The 15,214-nt window shown below is 28.6% G+C and overlaps 1 protein-coding gene across 1 annotated transcript; it reads right to left on the bottom strand.

Annotated features, from left to right (window-relative positions):
- Nucleotides 1–12,660: 12,660 nt before the first annotated feature.
- LOC106769977 (beta-carotene isomerase D27, chloroplastic) lies at nt 12,661–15,103 on the bottom strand. Its single transcript, XM_014655798.2, has 8 exons — nt 14,876–15,103; nt 14,691–14,786; nt 14,504–14,608; nt 13,703–13,802; nt 13,491–13,582; nt 13,307–13,387; nt 13,115–13,183; nt 12,661–13,042 (listed from the first exon to the last, which is right to left on the bottom strand). The coding sequence occupies exons 1-8, from the start codon at nt 14,987–14,989 to the stop codon at nt 12,911–12,913; spliced, it is 789 nt and encodes a 262-aa protein (XP_014511284.1). The 5' UTR covers nt 14,990–15,103; the 3' UTR covers nt 12,661–12,910.
- Between the last annotated feature and the right edge of the window lie 111 nt (nt 15,104–15,214).

Below are 15,214 nucleotides of genomic sequence, written 5' to 3' on the forward strand. Positions count from 1 at the left end.
ATATATATATATATATATATATATATATATATATATAATGAATTAGAATGGATGAAATTTTATTGAGTGAATTAAAATTATTAAAAATTTGAACACCAAAATTGAGTAATTAATTATTTTATCTAATCAAGTATAATTTAAATTAAATTTAGTTTACAAATACAAATTTTTGTCCACATGTACTAGTAAAAAAAATGCTTTCTATGATGACTTATTATGATAGGTGAAATTTATCTATCATAATAAGCTGACCAGTGACATTTTTGTAATAGAAAAAGGCTATTATGATGTATTTTGGAAAACCTATCATAATAACTACGTTGATGGCATTTTTGTAATAAGAAAAAAAAGTTATTATGATATATTTTAGAATACCTGTCATAATAACCAGAAAGGATTGTAATAAAATTGAAAACATATTATAACATGTCGAAAGATAACCTATCATAAAATCTCAATCTCTAATTTATTACTCTCTTCACGTTCTCTTCGTCATTTTTACGCTTTACTTTGTAATCCTTTCTTTTCTTCAGATGATGTTCCCCTTCGCGGTCTGTGTTGCATCGACGCCATAGTCTCCCTTGGTTCTCCTCATCGTGGTCTCCATTGGCTCTCCTCACCATGGTCTCTGTTGGCTTTCCTCGCCATAGCCTCCGTTGGCTTTCCTCCATTTGCAAGAAGTATGACAAATATGACGTCGAGAAACATCGTGTGATTCTAATGTCTATGGCGACGATGCGTTTGCAGACTCTACACCTCCGTCGACGCTGACATCGAGGCATTGCTTCAGGTATGCCGTTGAAACTCTTATGACTCAATTTGTGCCCTAGCTAGAGAATTTTTCTATAGAGTCACACAATTAGGGGTTTTTCCTAATGGTACTGGAGGAAATTCATATGTAATTCTTTTGATTGTTTATGAATAAAGTAGAAACAACTTCCAAGGAGAAACGTAAGGCATCTATGGTAGCAATCAATGCGGAGATTCGTCGTACTAACCCTCGATTGCTAGAGGAGGTTCCCAAGTTCCTAAAGTTTATTTTCCTTAGTATACTGTTTGAATTTATTCTCTTCTTTTTACATTTAAACATGTACAAGAAGTTAATAGTGTTGATCTTGCTTTCATGTACAATGTACAATTAGTGATGTTGCTTCTATAGCAGATAAAGGAGACGTAAGGAATTTGTTCATGGAAAAAGTGGTGAAGGTTTATAAATACACTCAAAAAGCCAAAAAAGTAGGAAGCTCCACGAATTCTCATTCTATGCAGATTGATGATTTATCAAACAATTTGTCTCCATCAATTTTAAAGTGCTTATAATCATATACTTCTTCCACCTTGCCTTGTGATTATTTACAAAGTTGTCATAATATACTGGACTTATTATGATAGGTGACAGAAAGTTCGTCATAATACACTGGACTTATTATGATGAATTTTTCTATCCGTCATAAAATGTGCAAACCTATTATGATGCCCAGAACTATGATGTCAGTTTACCCATCATAATAAGTCATTTTTACCCGTCATAAAAAGCGATATTTTCACTAGTGAGATCCGCTTATCAGATTTAATCCGAGTTTTTTTTATGCAAAGATCAAAATTGCTTTAGTGTTGTTGCTTTATCTTCAATTAGGGATGAAAAAAAAATTGTAGTGTGGGTATCCGCATATAAAGTATGTAATGGATAATTATTATTTACAGCGAGTAATAAATATATGATAGTAAGTTAGATCTTTTATATATAAATTATTTTTTCTAATTAATAAAAGTGTTTATTTTTTCTAATTAATAAAAGTGTTTATTTTTCTCTTCATTTCCATTACTAAAAGTAAATACACATTATATGTAATTCTATAAATTCTAGAGAGTTATTTTTCATTTTCTTCAATTATTAGATTATGGGGAAAATTTTCAAGTTTAGTTGAACTAAAAGTTTATTTTCATCTTGGCACAATTTTTTTTTTTAAAATCAATACTTCTTTCTACTCTTTATCATTAGTTTTCTAATATAAATTTATCACCTCTAACTTATTTAAAAAAAAAAAGAAAAATTTATCAACACCTCAAATTAAATCTCAAAACCAAAACTTAATATTTCAAGAAAATTAACAACTTAAATGTTTGGTTTCCCTTGTCTTAAAGAAGATTTCTAATATTGTTTTTTCTTACAAAACTTTGAAACCTAAAATAAATAAATAAATAAATATATATATATATATATATATATATATATATATATATATATATATATATATATATATATATATATATAAAGAAGAGTTCGATCAACAATTAAAACATGATTTGATAGATAGATATTTGTGTATTTTATAAAAAAAATCACATACAAGAGAAAAATAAATTGCTTAAGAAAATGACTTAAAAGAAAAAAAAATTTGATCCAAAATGTTCCTCGACTGAAAATTGAAATAGAATGGAGAGTGAGAAATAGATTGAGATTTTGAAGAGAAAGAAACCAAAGAAAGAAGAATACAAATAAAAGAAGTGTGATTTTAAAACTAACTTAATATACATAATATAATAATGTAATTTTAAAATATAAACTAAAAACTTTGGGGGAGATATGATATATCTAAAATGACACTTTAACGGTAGTAATACACAAAATGTAATAATTAATAAATAAATAATGATATATTGTGAATAATACATAGTTATACTATATTTTTATATTTTCGTGAGTCTTTATCTCAATAGACCTAAACTGAGTAGGTAATACCTAGTTTAGATATCATAATCTCTTACTTTTCATCTAACAACAATATCTTAATTTATTTTACTGTACTAACATAACTTACAAATGTGTTTGTTAAGATGATGTCTAATAACTTAAAGTCAAATAATCAACCCGGAATTTGAAAAGAAAAAGTACTCATGAAAATATAGTATTCATATGTTATACATATATTAAATTAAATCATATATACGGATGTTAACACATGCAAACCTTTATATGAACAAATCCTATCACATGTAATCTTTTATACTAGACTTGACCATCCGAATAAGTACCATTGAGTCAGACTAATAAAGTCATGCACTTGTGGTGATAATAATACTGCTTTATCGAACTGACACCCACAAAGTTAGTACCTGTCATGGTTATAAGAATACTAAAATCGTCCTTGTGACAAGACCTTCTGTCACTGACATTATCCTCACATGAATGATTATTAGAGTTCAAGATAGTTTCACATGATGAAATAGTCTTTAACTCAATCCACACACTAAAGATGCTCCACTATAGAATCTCCCCATGAGATCTTTGTAACTACGCCAAACACATACAATGTTCATAACTACTATAAACTCCTCATCATCCCAATACTATACATGAATAAACATCATGCATACTCAATCATATTATAAGAATAATTGTTTTTAACATTCACATACTCATACACATTAAATACAACATAAGAGATATATGAAAATCTAATTAAAATTCTAAATTTTCGCTCAACCACTAGATTTGCTCGCTCAGTGAGTAGTGTCTCTGATAGCACTTTTGCTCAATCACCAAATATGCTCGTTCAGAAGCAATGACAACACACTCGCTCAATCACCAGATCTACTCGTTCAACAAGCAATGTCTAACAACACAATCGCTTAACCACTAGATGTGCTTGTTCAACGAGTAGTGCCTGACAATACCCTTATTTAGGCACAAGATCTGCTTACTCATTGAATACTAAGTTAGTAGCTCTTTGACTTTGGTCTCACCCAACGATTACCAAGTTAGTATTTTTCTGAATTTGATTTCACCTAGCGTGTATATGCTTGTCCAACAGGTTTTCATAATTCTATAGAATAGGATTCTACAATCTCAAACATATAACATATCAACATTCCAACATACGATTAGTAAAGACAATTCAAAACTATTGACGCAACTCAACATGTCACCAAACAACTCAATAAACAATTATGAGTTGTCTATCAATAAAAATTAAAATAATTAATTTTCCTTACCTAACAAATGACCAAACACTCAATGAATCTTAGAAACAACTCCAAACACATAGGAAATCCTTTTTGCTCATACAACCACAAAAATACGATCAGGATACACCTTTAAAATCGCTTAAGTATAGAGTCTTATAGAGGACTCAAACGTCACATGCAACCACAATAGACTTACATGCAAAGAAAAAACAAAACAAACCACATAGAAGAACATCAAACCAACTTACTCTATTAGAGAAATTGATTGAGTAAAAGTGAGAAGTTCGTTTCAAGGATTATTTTGACTATTTTTGATCTTTAAACAGAAGAAAAAGAAAAATTTAGAAAAATGATTTTTAAAAAATAATACATTTTAAAATAATAAAATTCATTCCTAACAAAACTATTCATATTAAAACATTTTAATATTAAAATATCACTTTTAAAATGTTATTTTATAAATTTTTACAATCTATATTATTTTTCTATTCAAAATATATAAATATACGAATTATCTTTTTTTTTATTAATATATAACTTTGAGGTTTTCACTTACGCATTATTAAGAATTAGTCTTTTCAACCCAAACACAAATAGTCTTTCAAACCGAGTTAGTGTTTGTGTTTTCTCAACAAATATGAGTGTGCTCTATTTGGTCAAAATGCTTGTGGTGTATGAAATGTACCTTATCACATTTTAAGTTATGCTAATCATTTGATTTTGAGAAATTTGGAAGAAAAGTGTTAGGGTTCTTATATTTTTAATTGGGAGATGAACATATAGAAATTGCCTCACCAAGATGTAAGTTTCGATGGGGCCACATATAACACAAGATTCTATTTTATCTATAAAAGACAACACAAACATTTAAAAGTGCTATGAAATGGAGATCTTACAATCAAACCATTTGATAAGGAAAATATATATATATATATATATATATATATATATATATATATATATATATTATATTGAAAGATTATCGAAATGGGAAATCGAATAGTATGTTCGGAAAGAAAATATTTTAAAGAAATCTTTACGGTGAAATATGTTCCTAAGACTTCATTTTTAATGAAGGGTCGACACTTTTTTACGTACCAAATAATTGATTTAAGATTATAGAATGAGATAACTCTAGTTTTGGATGTTGATCGTAAAAGTGACATGTCGACAAATGAATCCAATATAAGAAATGAATATGAGTGGGTCAAATCAAGTACATTGATCTATTGGAATAATTTAATCATTTTATAAATGTGGTCCAACTTTTCTTTTTTTAATAATGTTAAACAAGTATTTTATTTTTGTCGATTAAACTATTCGTGATTTAAAAGTCAAATACTATTTTTTCTTAATACTGATATCAACTCAAGAGATTAACCTATTACAACATTTTCTTTTACTACTTAGATTGACCAAATTTGATGTTACATTTTATTTAAATATGTTTAGATAAACTTACAAGTATTTACAGAAAAAAAATGTTTTTTTTTATTAATCAAAATGAATTTATTGAAAATCAATTTTTTAACTTATGTGTTACCTGGATTTACTTTACTTTATTTTTTTATAAATGCTTGTAGAAATATTTTTATTGAAACACACGAAAGTAAGTAGGTGTTTCCAATAATTATTTTGGATACCCACAAATCAAATTATGTATAAATAGCAAAAGAAAAATTAACCAGAAAATACTCAATAAAAGAACAAACCCATTTATTTTAGGATTCTAATTATGATTTTGATCTCACATTAAATAATAATAAATAAGACAATGAGTATATAAAAAAAACACAAATTCATTTTTAGTTAAACATAATGTCTTTATCTATTGATGTCAAATCTTTTTGGAAGTTTCTCCTGAAAAGAACTTAGCACTAATGAATACAAACTTTTTTTTATAGGATTTATCCAGAATTTTTTTTATAATTTTTTTTTGTGAAAACATGAAAATAACTTAAGAAGTTAAAATTAGTTTACTAATAAATTAATTAATTCGTATAATATTTTCAAGATTTTTAAAAAATTTTAATTTGTAACTTATCTATAAATTAATTTTAGTTTATTTTTTATTTTGTTTTTCTTAAGTTTCTATAAAAAAATTCTGTCCAAACGTCATTAACAATATTCATTATAGTTTAACCGAGAACTTATGGAAATTATTTTTGGTGGGGATAGAAAACTATACTTGAATTGCATATAGCTGTTACGAATCACTTGAAATGATTTGAGATAAATCAATTTCCTTTCAATATTAATAGCGTTTGAGTTGGACTAGTGAAGCATGTGTGAATGTAGCCGTATGTTTTAACAAAAAGAAAGTCTTCATCGTACGTGTGTATATATTATTATTTGGACCCTTTAGTCACATTATTTACTTGTTCAAAACTTGGGCCTAATTAATTTTGATAAAAAGACGAATAAATTTGACTTTTTCTTGAATTAATATTACTTTTCCAAAAAAGAAAACTATGTTGTATACATTGACTAAGAAGTCCAACTTTAACTAACATGTTCAAATGATCTAACTAAGTAAAAAAGATATTGTTGACTTCAATCAATATAAAAACAAAGAAACATAAATAGATAAGAATGTTAGGCTTTAACTAAAAGGATTTTTGTTTTGTTTCTATTCTGCAGTTGTGTTCTTATTTTATAAGAAGAATAAGAAGAGCACCAAAATATGACATATTATGAAACTGGCAAGGAATTGTTTAAAGAAGAAAAATCTGAATGTGATGTTAATGATGACTAAAAATGATCCAATATCATTTAAAGAAGTTGTGATGAGTAAATATTGGATAGAAGCAATGACGAAAGAAATTGAAGCTTTATAAAAACATCTATGTGCTATTAAAGGAGTCAAATCAATTGAAGTTAAATGAGTGTTTAAAATAAAAGATAATGATACTTTGAGAATATTTTTTTTTTATAACATTTCAACATTATTTATGTGTTATTTCATGATTGGTCCAAAATTATTTCACAATTAATAATAATAATCATAAACACCAACATGGACCAATTATAGAATGACACTTAAATGATATTAAAATATTAAAAAAATGTTGTCAAAATATTATTATCCTAAAATAAAATTGGGTGAAAATGGGTAAGTGGAAAAATACAAAGCAAGGCTCATAGCTAAAAGATATGCAATTACATTGAAGATTTTGTTCCAATGGCAAGACTTCATATCATACGAGTGACGGTAAGACCCTAGAAAATAATTATAATTAAGTGCTAGATTTTTTTGGAAATATAGAAAAATTTTATGTATTATGCTACAGTAAAAAAGAACGTATAACGCTACAGTGAAATATGTGTTGGAAGTCCCACATCGACTAGAGATAAGGCCAATTTATAATATATAAGTGGGGTGCAGACCTCACCTTACAAGCCGGTTTTGTGGGGTTGAGTTAGGCCTAAAACCCACTTCTAACATGGTATCAGAGCTATGGTTAGAGCTTATCCTAGCGATATTTGTTGGGCATATTGTTCCACCCGCTATTGGGTCGTTATCGGACCACCCATTAATATCAAGTCTCACGCTCGAGATGTATATTTTGTGGGGTTGAATTAGGCCTAAAACTCATGTAGTATAACTACAGTACTACTACACTAACCCTGACTTCAACTATAAATAGGAGTGAGAAAATGAAGTTTTTCATCAAGGGAGTGAAAGTGGGCAAGAGTTTCATAGAAAATGAGGAGATTTTAGATAGAGAAGGTAGAAAGAGCTTTTGAAGAGGTGTACTTCATCCAGGAAGAAGAGAGAATTAGGCAAGAGGAGTTAACCTTTCTTTGTTCTTATTTTGTAATAAGTGTTAATGGTCTAATATTGTTGTGGTGCAAAAAGGAAACTACATTACTATTGTTTTTCTGTGTGAACTTTGGTGATGAAAATTGTCTATGATCTTGTATTGAATCTGTGAATGTGTAAATGTTAATATTGTAAGTAAATGTTAAATTTTTTATTATCCTATGTTCTTTGTTAGATCGATGCCTTGGGATGATAATAATGTAAAATTTATGAAAGCTAGTTGGAGAACACTTTGGCTCAGGAAAGACAAGGTACTTAAGTTGTCCATTGAGATGTGCCTCTCTATCCTAGAAATCTATTAAAAAATCTTTCACTTTATTTAAAAAAGGAAACATAATTTTTTTTTTATGTAAAGATAATCAACAATGAGAATTTCAAATAAATTATGATTATTATGTTGAATATGTGAAATATAAATATGTTGGGATGGAAACTCAATCAAATGGTGAAGTTTGATTTTTGACCAGGTTTTCCATTTTTTTTAAGTTACTAGTAAAACTCTAATTACCACTTAGTCTATCGTTAGATCAACCCGAAAATTTAATATATGGTTCATAAGACATAGTAATTAACTTTGACCATCAGGATTTTTAAATTGAGAACTTACTTAGAGAAAACAATCTTGTAATTTTGAGTAGAATGACCATCACTTTATTTCTATATCTAAGTTATCTCGGTAAAGTCTAAATCTCCACTTCATTTACCATTAGATTAAGTTGAAATTTTGATAGATGATTCTTGAGATATATTACTATACTTTGACCACTCATATTTGTAACTGGATGTTTGTACTTAGAGGAATCAATTCCGCATTTTAGATAAAGTTGAAACCCACTTGAATACTAATCTCGAGTTGTTTAGGTAAAATCTCAATCTCTACCTAGTTCATTGTTAGATTAACCTCAAATTTGGATATGTAGTTCCTAATACATGTTGATTCATCTTGATCGTTCAAATTTTTTTGTTAAATATTTATAGATATTATATTGTGTTTATTAAGGATCTCAAATTTTATGTTTTTGAATTACCGATGTGAAATTTCAGATTTCCACTTTATTAATTGATAGATTAGACTAAATTTTTTATCATAGATTCTAGGTAAATTATGATTCAGTTTACCCATTCAGATAAATTATGATTCTAGGTAAATTATGATTCAGTTTACCCATTCAAGTAAATTTTTATCATAGATTCTAGGTAAATTATAATTCAGTTTACATATTTAGATAAATTTTTATCATAGATTTTAGGTAAATTATGATTCAGTTTACCCATTCAGGTAAATTTTTATCATAAATTCTAGGTAAATTATGATTCAGTTCACCCATTGATGAGAAAAATAAATACATTGATATAAGGTTTATTTTATTTTTTTTAGATTTGGTGAATCGTGAAATAGAAACTGAGAAACTTTGTATCATACTCGGAGTAGCTAGTATAAAATGTATTGGTTTAAGGAAGGGAATGTCCTGTTTTAATTAATAGTTCCTAGAGTTTAGGGATCATATCCTAGTCATGAAAATGTGATCATTGCAGTTTAATTTTTCTGTAAACTATTATATAAGAATATATGTTCAATTGTTCTATGCCTCGGTTAGGAAATTCTTTTAAACATTTATATAACAAATAGAAGTTATTTACACATGTAAGAAATATCAATAAAAAAATCTATATATAAAAAGACATGAAGAAAAATAGAATAAGAAAAATAAATGATAAAAACTATGCATATAAAAAATGTCAAATAAAACACTATAAAAATCTTTAAGTAAGAACTAATTTTTAAAAAAATAAAGGTAACTAATTTAAATATCAATTTATAACTAAAAATTATTAATATCTAAATAATCTCTATTATAAATAAAAATTAATAATTAGACTCTCTAACATTAACTACCAATATATTAAAAACTAAAAAAATTAGCGTCAAAATAGATTTGTCAAAATAGATTTATCCAATATATTTATTGCTTCTAATGTCTTTTTCATAATTTTAATTTCATTTTCAAAAGAAAAGCTAACCCTAAAAGGGAGTTTAATATATTTTGTAACGCTTAATCGAAAAAAAAAAAAAAAATCCTCGTACAAGATCTAACAAACTATCACCAATAACTAATTTATATATCAATTTATAAACTAAAAATTATTAGTATTTAAAATAGTCTTAATTATGAATAAAAAATATGATTAGATTTTAAGTTAGTTTCTAATACTAACTACTTAATATAGGCTATCAAATTAATGTCTAAATACGTTTATACAATCTAATTACAATTGCTTCTTTTTCATTATTTTAATTTCGCTTCAGAAAAAAAAAGCTAACTCTAAAAAGCAGTTTAATACATTTTGTAAAGCTTAATCGAAAAATAAAACCCTAGTACACGATCTAACCAACTATCATCTAGTGTTTCGATGGAAACTTTTCATAAATGAATTTTCTAAATAATTGTGTATGACAGATTAACGGTAAAAAAAATTTACAAATGTAATAAAAGAAAAAAAAAAATATAAATGTTTGTTTTATATTGATTTACTTAAGTTTAACTATGTTCAGTTTTTTTTTTCAATAAATGATTTTTTAATATTGATATACAGTAAATTTATTACAAACAAATAATGTTTACTATATTTTTTTACTTACAAAATTATAGAGTGATTTTTCTTATACATGTTTGTTTTCTCCTTCTAAAATAAAAGTTTAATCATTTGGATTGTCCCTATTTTTTATGTTTTTTTAAATAGGTCATTCACGTTTTTCTTTGTCTTCATTCAATCTTTATTTTTGTAAAATGGAAGCAATTAGGTTCTTGTCGGTAGTTTCCTACTAATATCTTGTTAAAAATGTGTCACGTGTTAGCTCGTAATTTTTTTGAATTATTTTTATTTTTATTATTTATTTTTTTTGAAAAATAAAAAAAATTGTCACGTGTCACATTGACATTGTGCCAAATGACAATGACAATGTGACAGTGCAACATGTCATTGTCAGGCCACATGTTATTGTCGGGCTACGTGTCATTGCATTTGTCCCAATTTGATTCCGATATTTTTATTTTGTTTCAATTTGGTCTTGTATTTTTATTTTATTTCAATTTGGTCCTTGCATTAAATGATTAAAAGATTAAATTAAATATAGTTTTTTGCTCGAAAGGGTTCCGAAGAAGTTGACCCACGAATAATTTTAGAAGATTTAGCTAAATGAAATAATGGTATATACGTTTTCCAAATTCTTGTTTAAATTTGTTTTTGTTAAGTGAATTTTTAGTGATGATATATTCCAAGACTTAATGTTAAACTTCAGCAACTTTTTATGAATTGTTGAGAAAGTACTAAAACTATTTTTGCATAGATTACGTTCACAAAATATTTATTATTGAAATGTTAATTTTTATAGTTTGCTCACTCATTTTATTTAGGTTAAATGATTTCATTTGTTATTTAATTCTGTAAAAAAAATTTAAATGAGTTTCTTTATTTTTATTTCTCTTAATTTAGTTTTTGTTTTAAAAACTTTGATGCAATTAAATTAATTTCGTTAATACTATGTGTCATATGTTAGTTTGTAATTTTTTTACTTTTTTAATAAAAAAATATCAATTTGTATAAAAAATTTGTAAAGATTTATATACAAATTAAATTGTTTGAATTTGGAAGGTTACAAAATTGTTTAATTTTTTTAAAAAATAATACTAAATAAAAGTACATGGACCAAATTGAGACAAAATAAAACTATAGGAACTAAATTGAAAAAATACAATGACATATGGTTTGACAGTGACATGTGACACTGTCAATGCCACGTCACACTGTCATTGTCATGTGTCACAATGTCAGCTTGACATGCGGCAACCCTTTTTATTTAAAAAAAATTAAAAAATATTTAAAAAATTCAAAAAAACCAGGAGCTGACATGTGACACCCTCTTTAATCGTGTTAATACGAAATTAATGACAATGACCTAATTGATTCAATTTTTCAAAAATAAAAACTTAATTGAGAAAAAAAAAATGAAGACCCAATAAAAAAAAGTCACCGAAAATAAAGACTATTTGAATAATTAAAACTAAAATAAAGAACAAAAAGATAATGATTAATGTAAAGAAAAATGGTGGCTACTACTTTTTTATTTTTTTGTAAGAAGTTCTAATTAATGTCGGAAAGTCTAAGGAGTACGGCTATTTACCAATGAGTCATTAACTAATTACAGAAGAGAAGATAAGACAACAGTAAACCAAACTCTTCAACATAAAAGGTTTGTAAATCTTTGCCACTTTTATGTTTGTTAACTTGTCCATATAAACAATATAAGATTCTACTCACTTAAAACTTCAACATAATTTTTCAGCAAAGTGTTACCAAATTCAATATCAGTTTGAGGTAAAATATGTTTAGAACAATTATCGCTGACGTATATACGAGATAAAATATGTTTGAATTTAGGGATTTGATGAAGAATGCAAGAGCCAAATTTGCAGGATCACCTTCATAATGGATATGTGACCTCTTTTGACAATGCATCATCTCTCTCTGTATAACAAAAACTTTTCCTGGCAGGGTCTAGGTTGAAGCGAATAATAGGACAAGAGTCATTATTGAGTACTTACCGACAAACAAGAGCTTTCGCTCAAAGGAAGCTTATAATGTGCTAGATAATCGCACTTAAATAAGAGATTATTAGAGTTGATGTCATCAATATGAAAGATTACAAATTAAACAATACACCAGTATAAAGATTCATAAATATAAGTTTTAAGTTGAGGATGTCATCAAGTTCTCTACTGTTGACTTGTAACTCATTAATGAAGATCTCCCCAGTATTTTCTCGTCTTTGATTTTCCATCAATCAAGTTAAATTTTGGACTAAACCATCAAAAGACAAAATACGTTTTTGTATTATATCATTATCGTAAAATGTCTGAATCCAGGAGATTAAATATCAATGTATTCAAGAACAAAATATCAGCACTCCGTATAATCTAGTTGGAAAAGGATAAGTTGTATTACTAATTTCATGGGTCAAAGAGGAGTTATCGCTCTGTATTTCCTTCTTCAAGAATGTAGAAGAGGCTTTGGACAGTGAACATAAAGGTGAAAACCCCAAGCCTCAGAAAAATGAATTCATGTCTTTGGGCACATAGTTACATCTACATTGTTGGCTACCATGCGTCGTCGGGAAGCGCTTGGACATGCTTCCAAGCATGGCTCCTTCAGGATGGTATCATCTTGTGGGGGAAGAACTCCGAATTTGAACTGCAATTTTAAAAGACGAGAGAGTAATGACAAGTACAAAGTTGGTTTTCAATAAAGATTACTTAATATTACCTGACAGCTGTAATCGCCAAAGTTAGGCTCCATAAGTAATGGAACCCCCATATGATCCTTGAAGAAGGTCTACATAGAAAAGAGTCAATACAGTCCTCTAGAGAAAGCAAAAACTTCGAAGCATGCATAATACGCTTACATCTGTTTATAACATAAAATAAAAATAAGCAGGTGTGTTGAAGAATCACTAACCTGTGTCGGAAACTTACAGGTGTTGGTACAAATACCAACACACTTGCTTTCCTCCAAATACCTGCATCTTTCCACATACACCTACAAGATTTACAAATACACTGCTTTGAATATTACAGATTTTTGGTATTATTTTACCAACACTTAAAAATGATCAAACACATTTAAAAGTACAAGTGCTCACCCCACTACTGCATGAGGTTCCATCTGTTAGATCAACAGAATTCACTTTGCAAGGGCCCATTAGCCATTGGCAAGTCAATACAGTAACCCTTGCTTCAAAACCAAAACGTTTTAGGATATCTAACCAAATTTCTTAGGGGAACATGAGGCAGGACAAAGATTCGGGATTCATCTAAAAGAATTGAAAAATGAAATATATCTCATCAGACTCACCAACCATCATAGCCGCAATTTTGCCTCCTCCTATAGGAGCTATGAGCATTTTATAGAGCTCCAAAAGATATGGAGGGAACAGAGACCTCAATATTCGTACCTGACACAAGTCGTCACAACAGGTAGCGGACTTACTTTCGGAAACATGACCATTAAAAATTCGTAACATACCATATAGACTCAACATGAGCTCAATTTGTAATGAACTTTTAATTTAATACAAGATTATCTCAAATAAAATCACACGCAAAAGAATTTTTCATTTTTACCGAATAAGCCTTTTAGGTTTTATTTGAGCCGAAAAGTTTTACTGTTTTCTACTTTACTACAAACGATTTTATCAATGAACATCTGTTGTAACATCTCCGACAGTGCAACCACAATGGAATAACTTAACTCACTTTTCGGTGAGTCCTACAGTGGCACGTGAAATTTAAGTAAATTCTCAAACACGTTCTGCAATTATCTAAAAAATGTTAAGAACTCTGATAAGAAAATTGCTTATAAACAACAATTCTTGATTTCTTATATAAGAATTGTCACGTCAATTGTCTGTAGCTTGAATTGTAAAACAGCACAAAAATTTGTTAAGTTTAAGACCTCCATAAACAGCTCTCCTTTCGAGACGCTTAAACAAATTAAATTGGCTATCTAATGTTATACACCTTCTCATCTTAAAGGAGCCAAATAATACTAAAATTCCAGTTCTAAGGGGCCAAACAATTTAGGAAAAATGATATAGCATATAAGAACGTTTCAGAAAAGGGGTAATTGAGAGAGGGGAGAAACAAATTGAAATACCGCTGCTTCCACGGTAGAAGAATTGGAAGTGCCCTTCATCATTAGACGATGCGCAACTTCAATTAGTCCATCATATCCAGGTTCCTTTGAGTCCCATCCAACTTCCTGTTATACTATTGACACCCACTCAGCTACTACAATAAATTAACCATCGCATGAGAGGAGCACTCTACAAGGTTTTCTTTACCTGTACCAATTTGTTGCGGAACAAATTGAGAAACATGTCATCAAACACCCCAGGCTTGTATTCAGGTTTTGCAGCTGCAATTCCCACTTGTTCCACCTGATTCAATCCAGGAATATGGGAATCGTGAATTGGCCAAAGCGAATTTTGTGGCACGAACATGAAAAACGAATGTAGAAGATACGCACCGTTTTGGAACCCGACGAAGGAGAAGAAAAGGAAACGCGAAAACGATGGTTCCGAGCACGCGAACACAGCACGGGCAATGGGGCAGCACCAACGACAATGCCTAGTGCCTTCATTTCTCTCTAACCGTAACTAAACCGCATAATCACTCCAGTTAAAAAACTCAAAAAAGACTACCGGTTACCGGTTTTTTCAACTGAAAATCAAAACGACGCTGCGTGGCGCGTTTTGATCAACTCTAACGAAACCCTTTTAAGAATCAATAAGAGACAGAGCACCCGATCCGACTGTGAGACGATCCAATCGACGGTGATGAATCACGCCCGTCTGATTTCTGGTGG

Source organism: Vigna radiata, chromosome 8 (genome assembly GCF_000741045.1).
Source record: "Vigna radiata var. radiata cultivar VC1973A chromosome 8, Vradiata_ver6, whole genome shotgun sequence".
Lineage (NCBI taxonomy): Eukaryota > Viridiplantae > Streptophyta > Magnoliopsida > Fabales > Fabaceae > Vigna > Vigna radiata.

Coding starts and splice junctions, on each gene's coding strand:
- LOC106769977 (XM_014655798.2), bottom strand. CDS start 14,989: ATGAAGGCACTAGGCATTGTCGTTGGTGCTGCCCCATTGCCCGTGCTG. Junction 13,803..14,503: donor CTTCTACCGTGGAAGCAGCG/GTATTTCAATTT, acceptor GACTTGTGTCAG/GTACGAATATTGAGGTCTCT. Junction 13,184..13,306: donor CCTGTAAGTTTCCGACACAG/GTTAGTGATTCT, acceptor TTTTCTATGTAG/ACCTTCTTCAAGGATCATAT.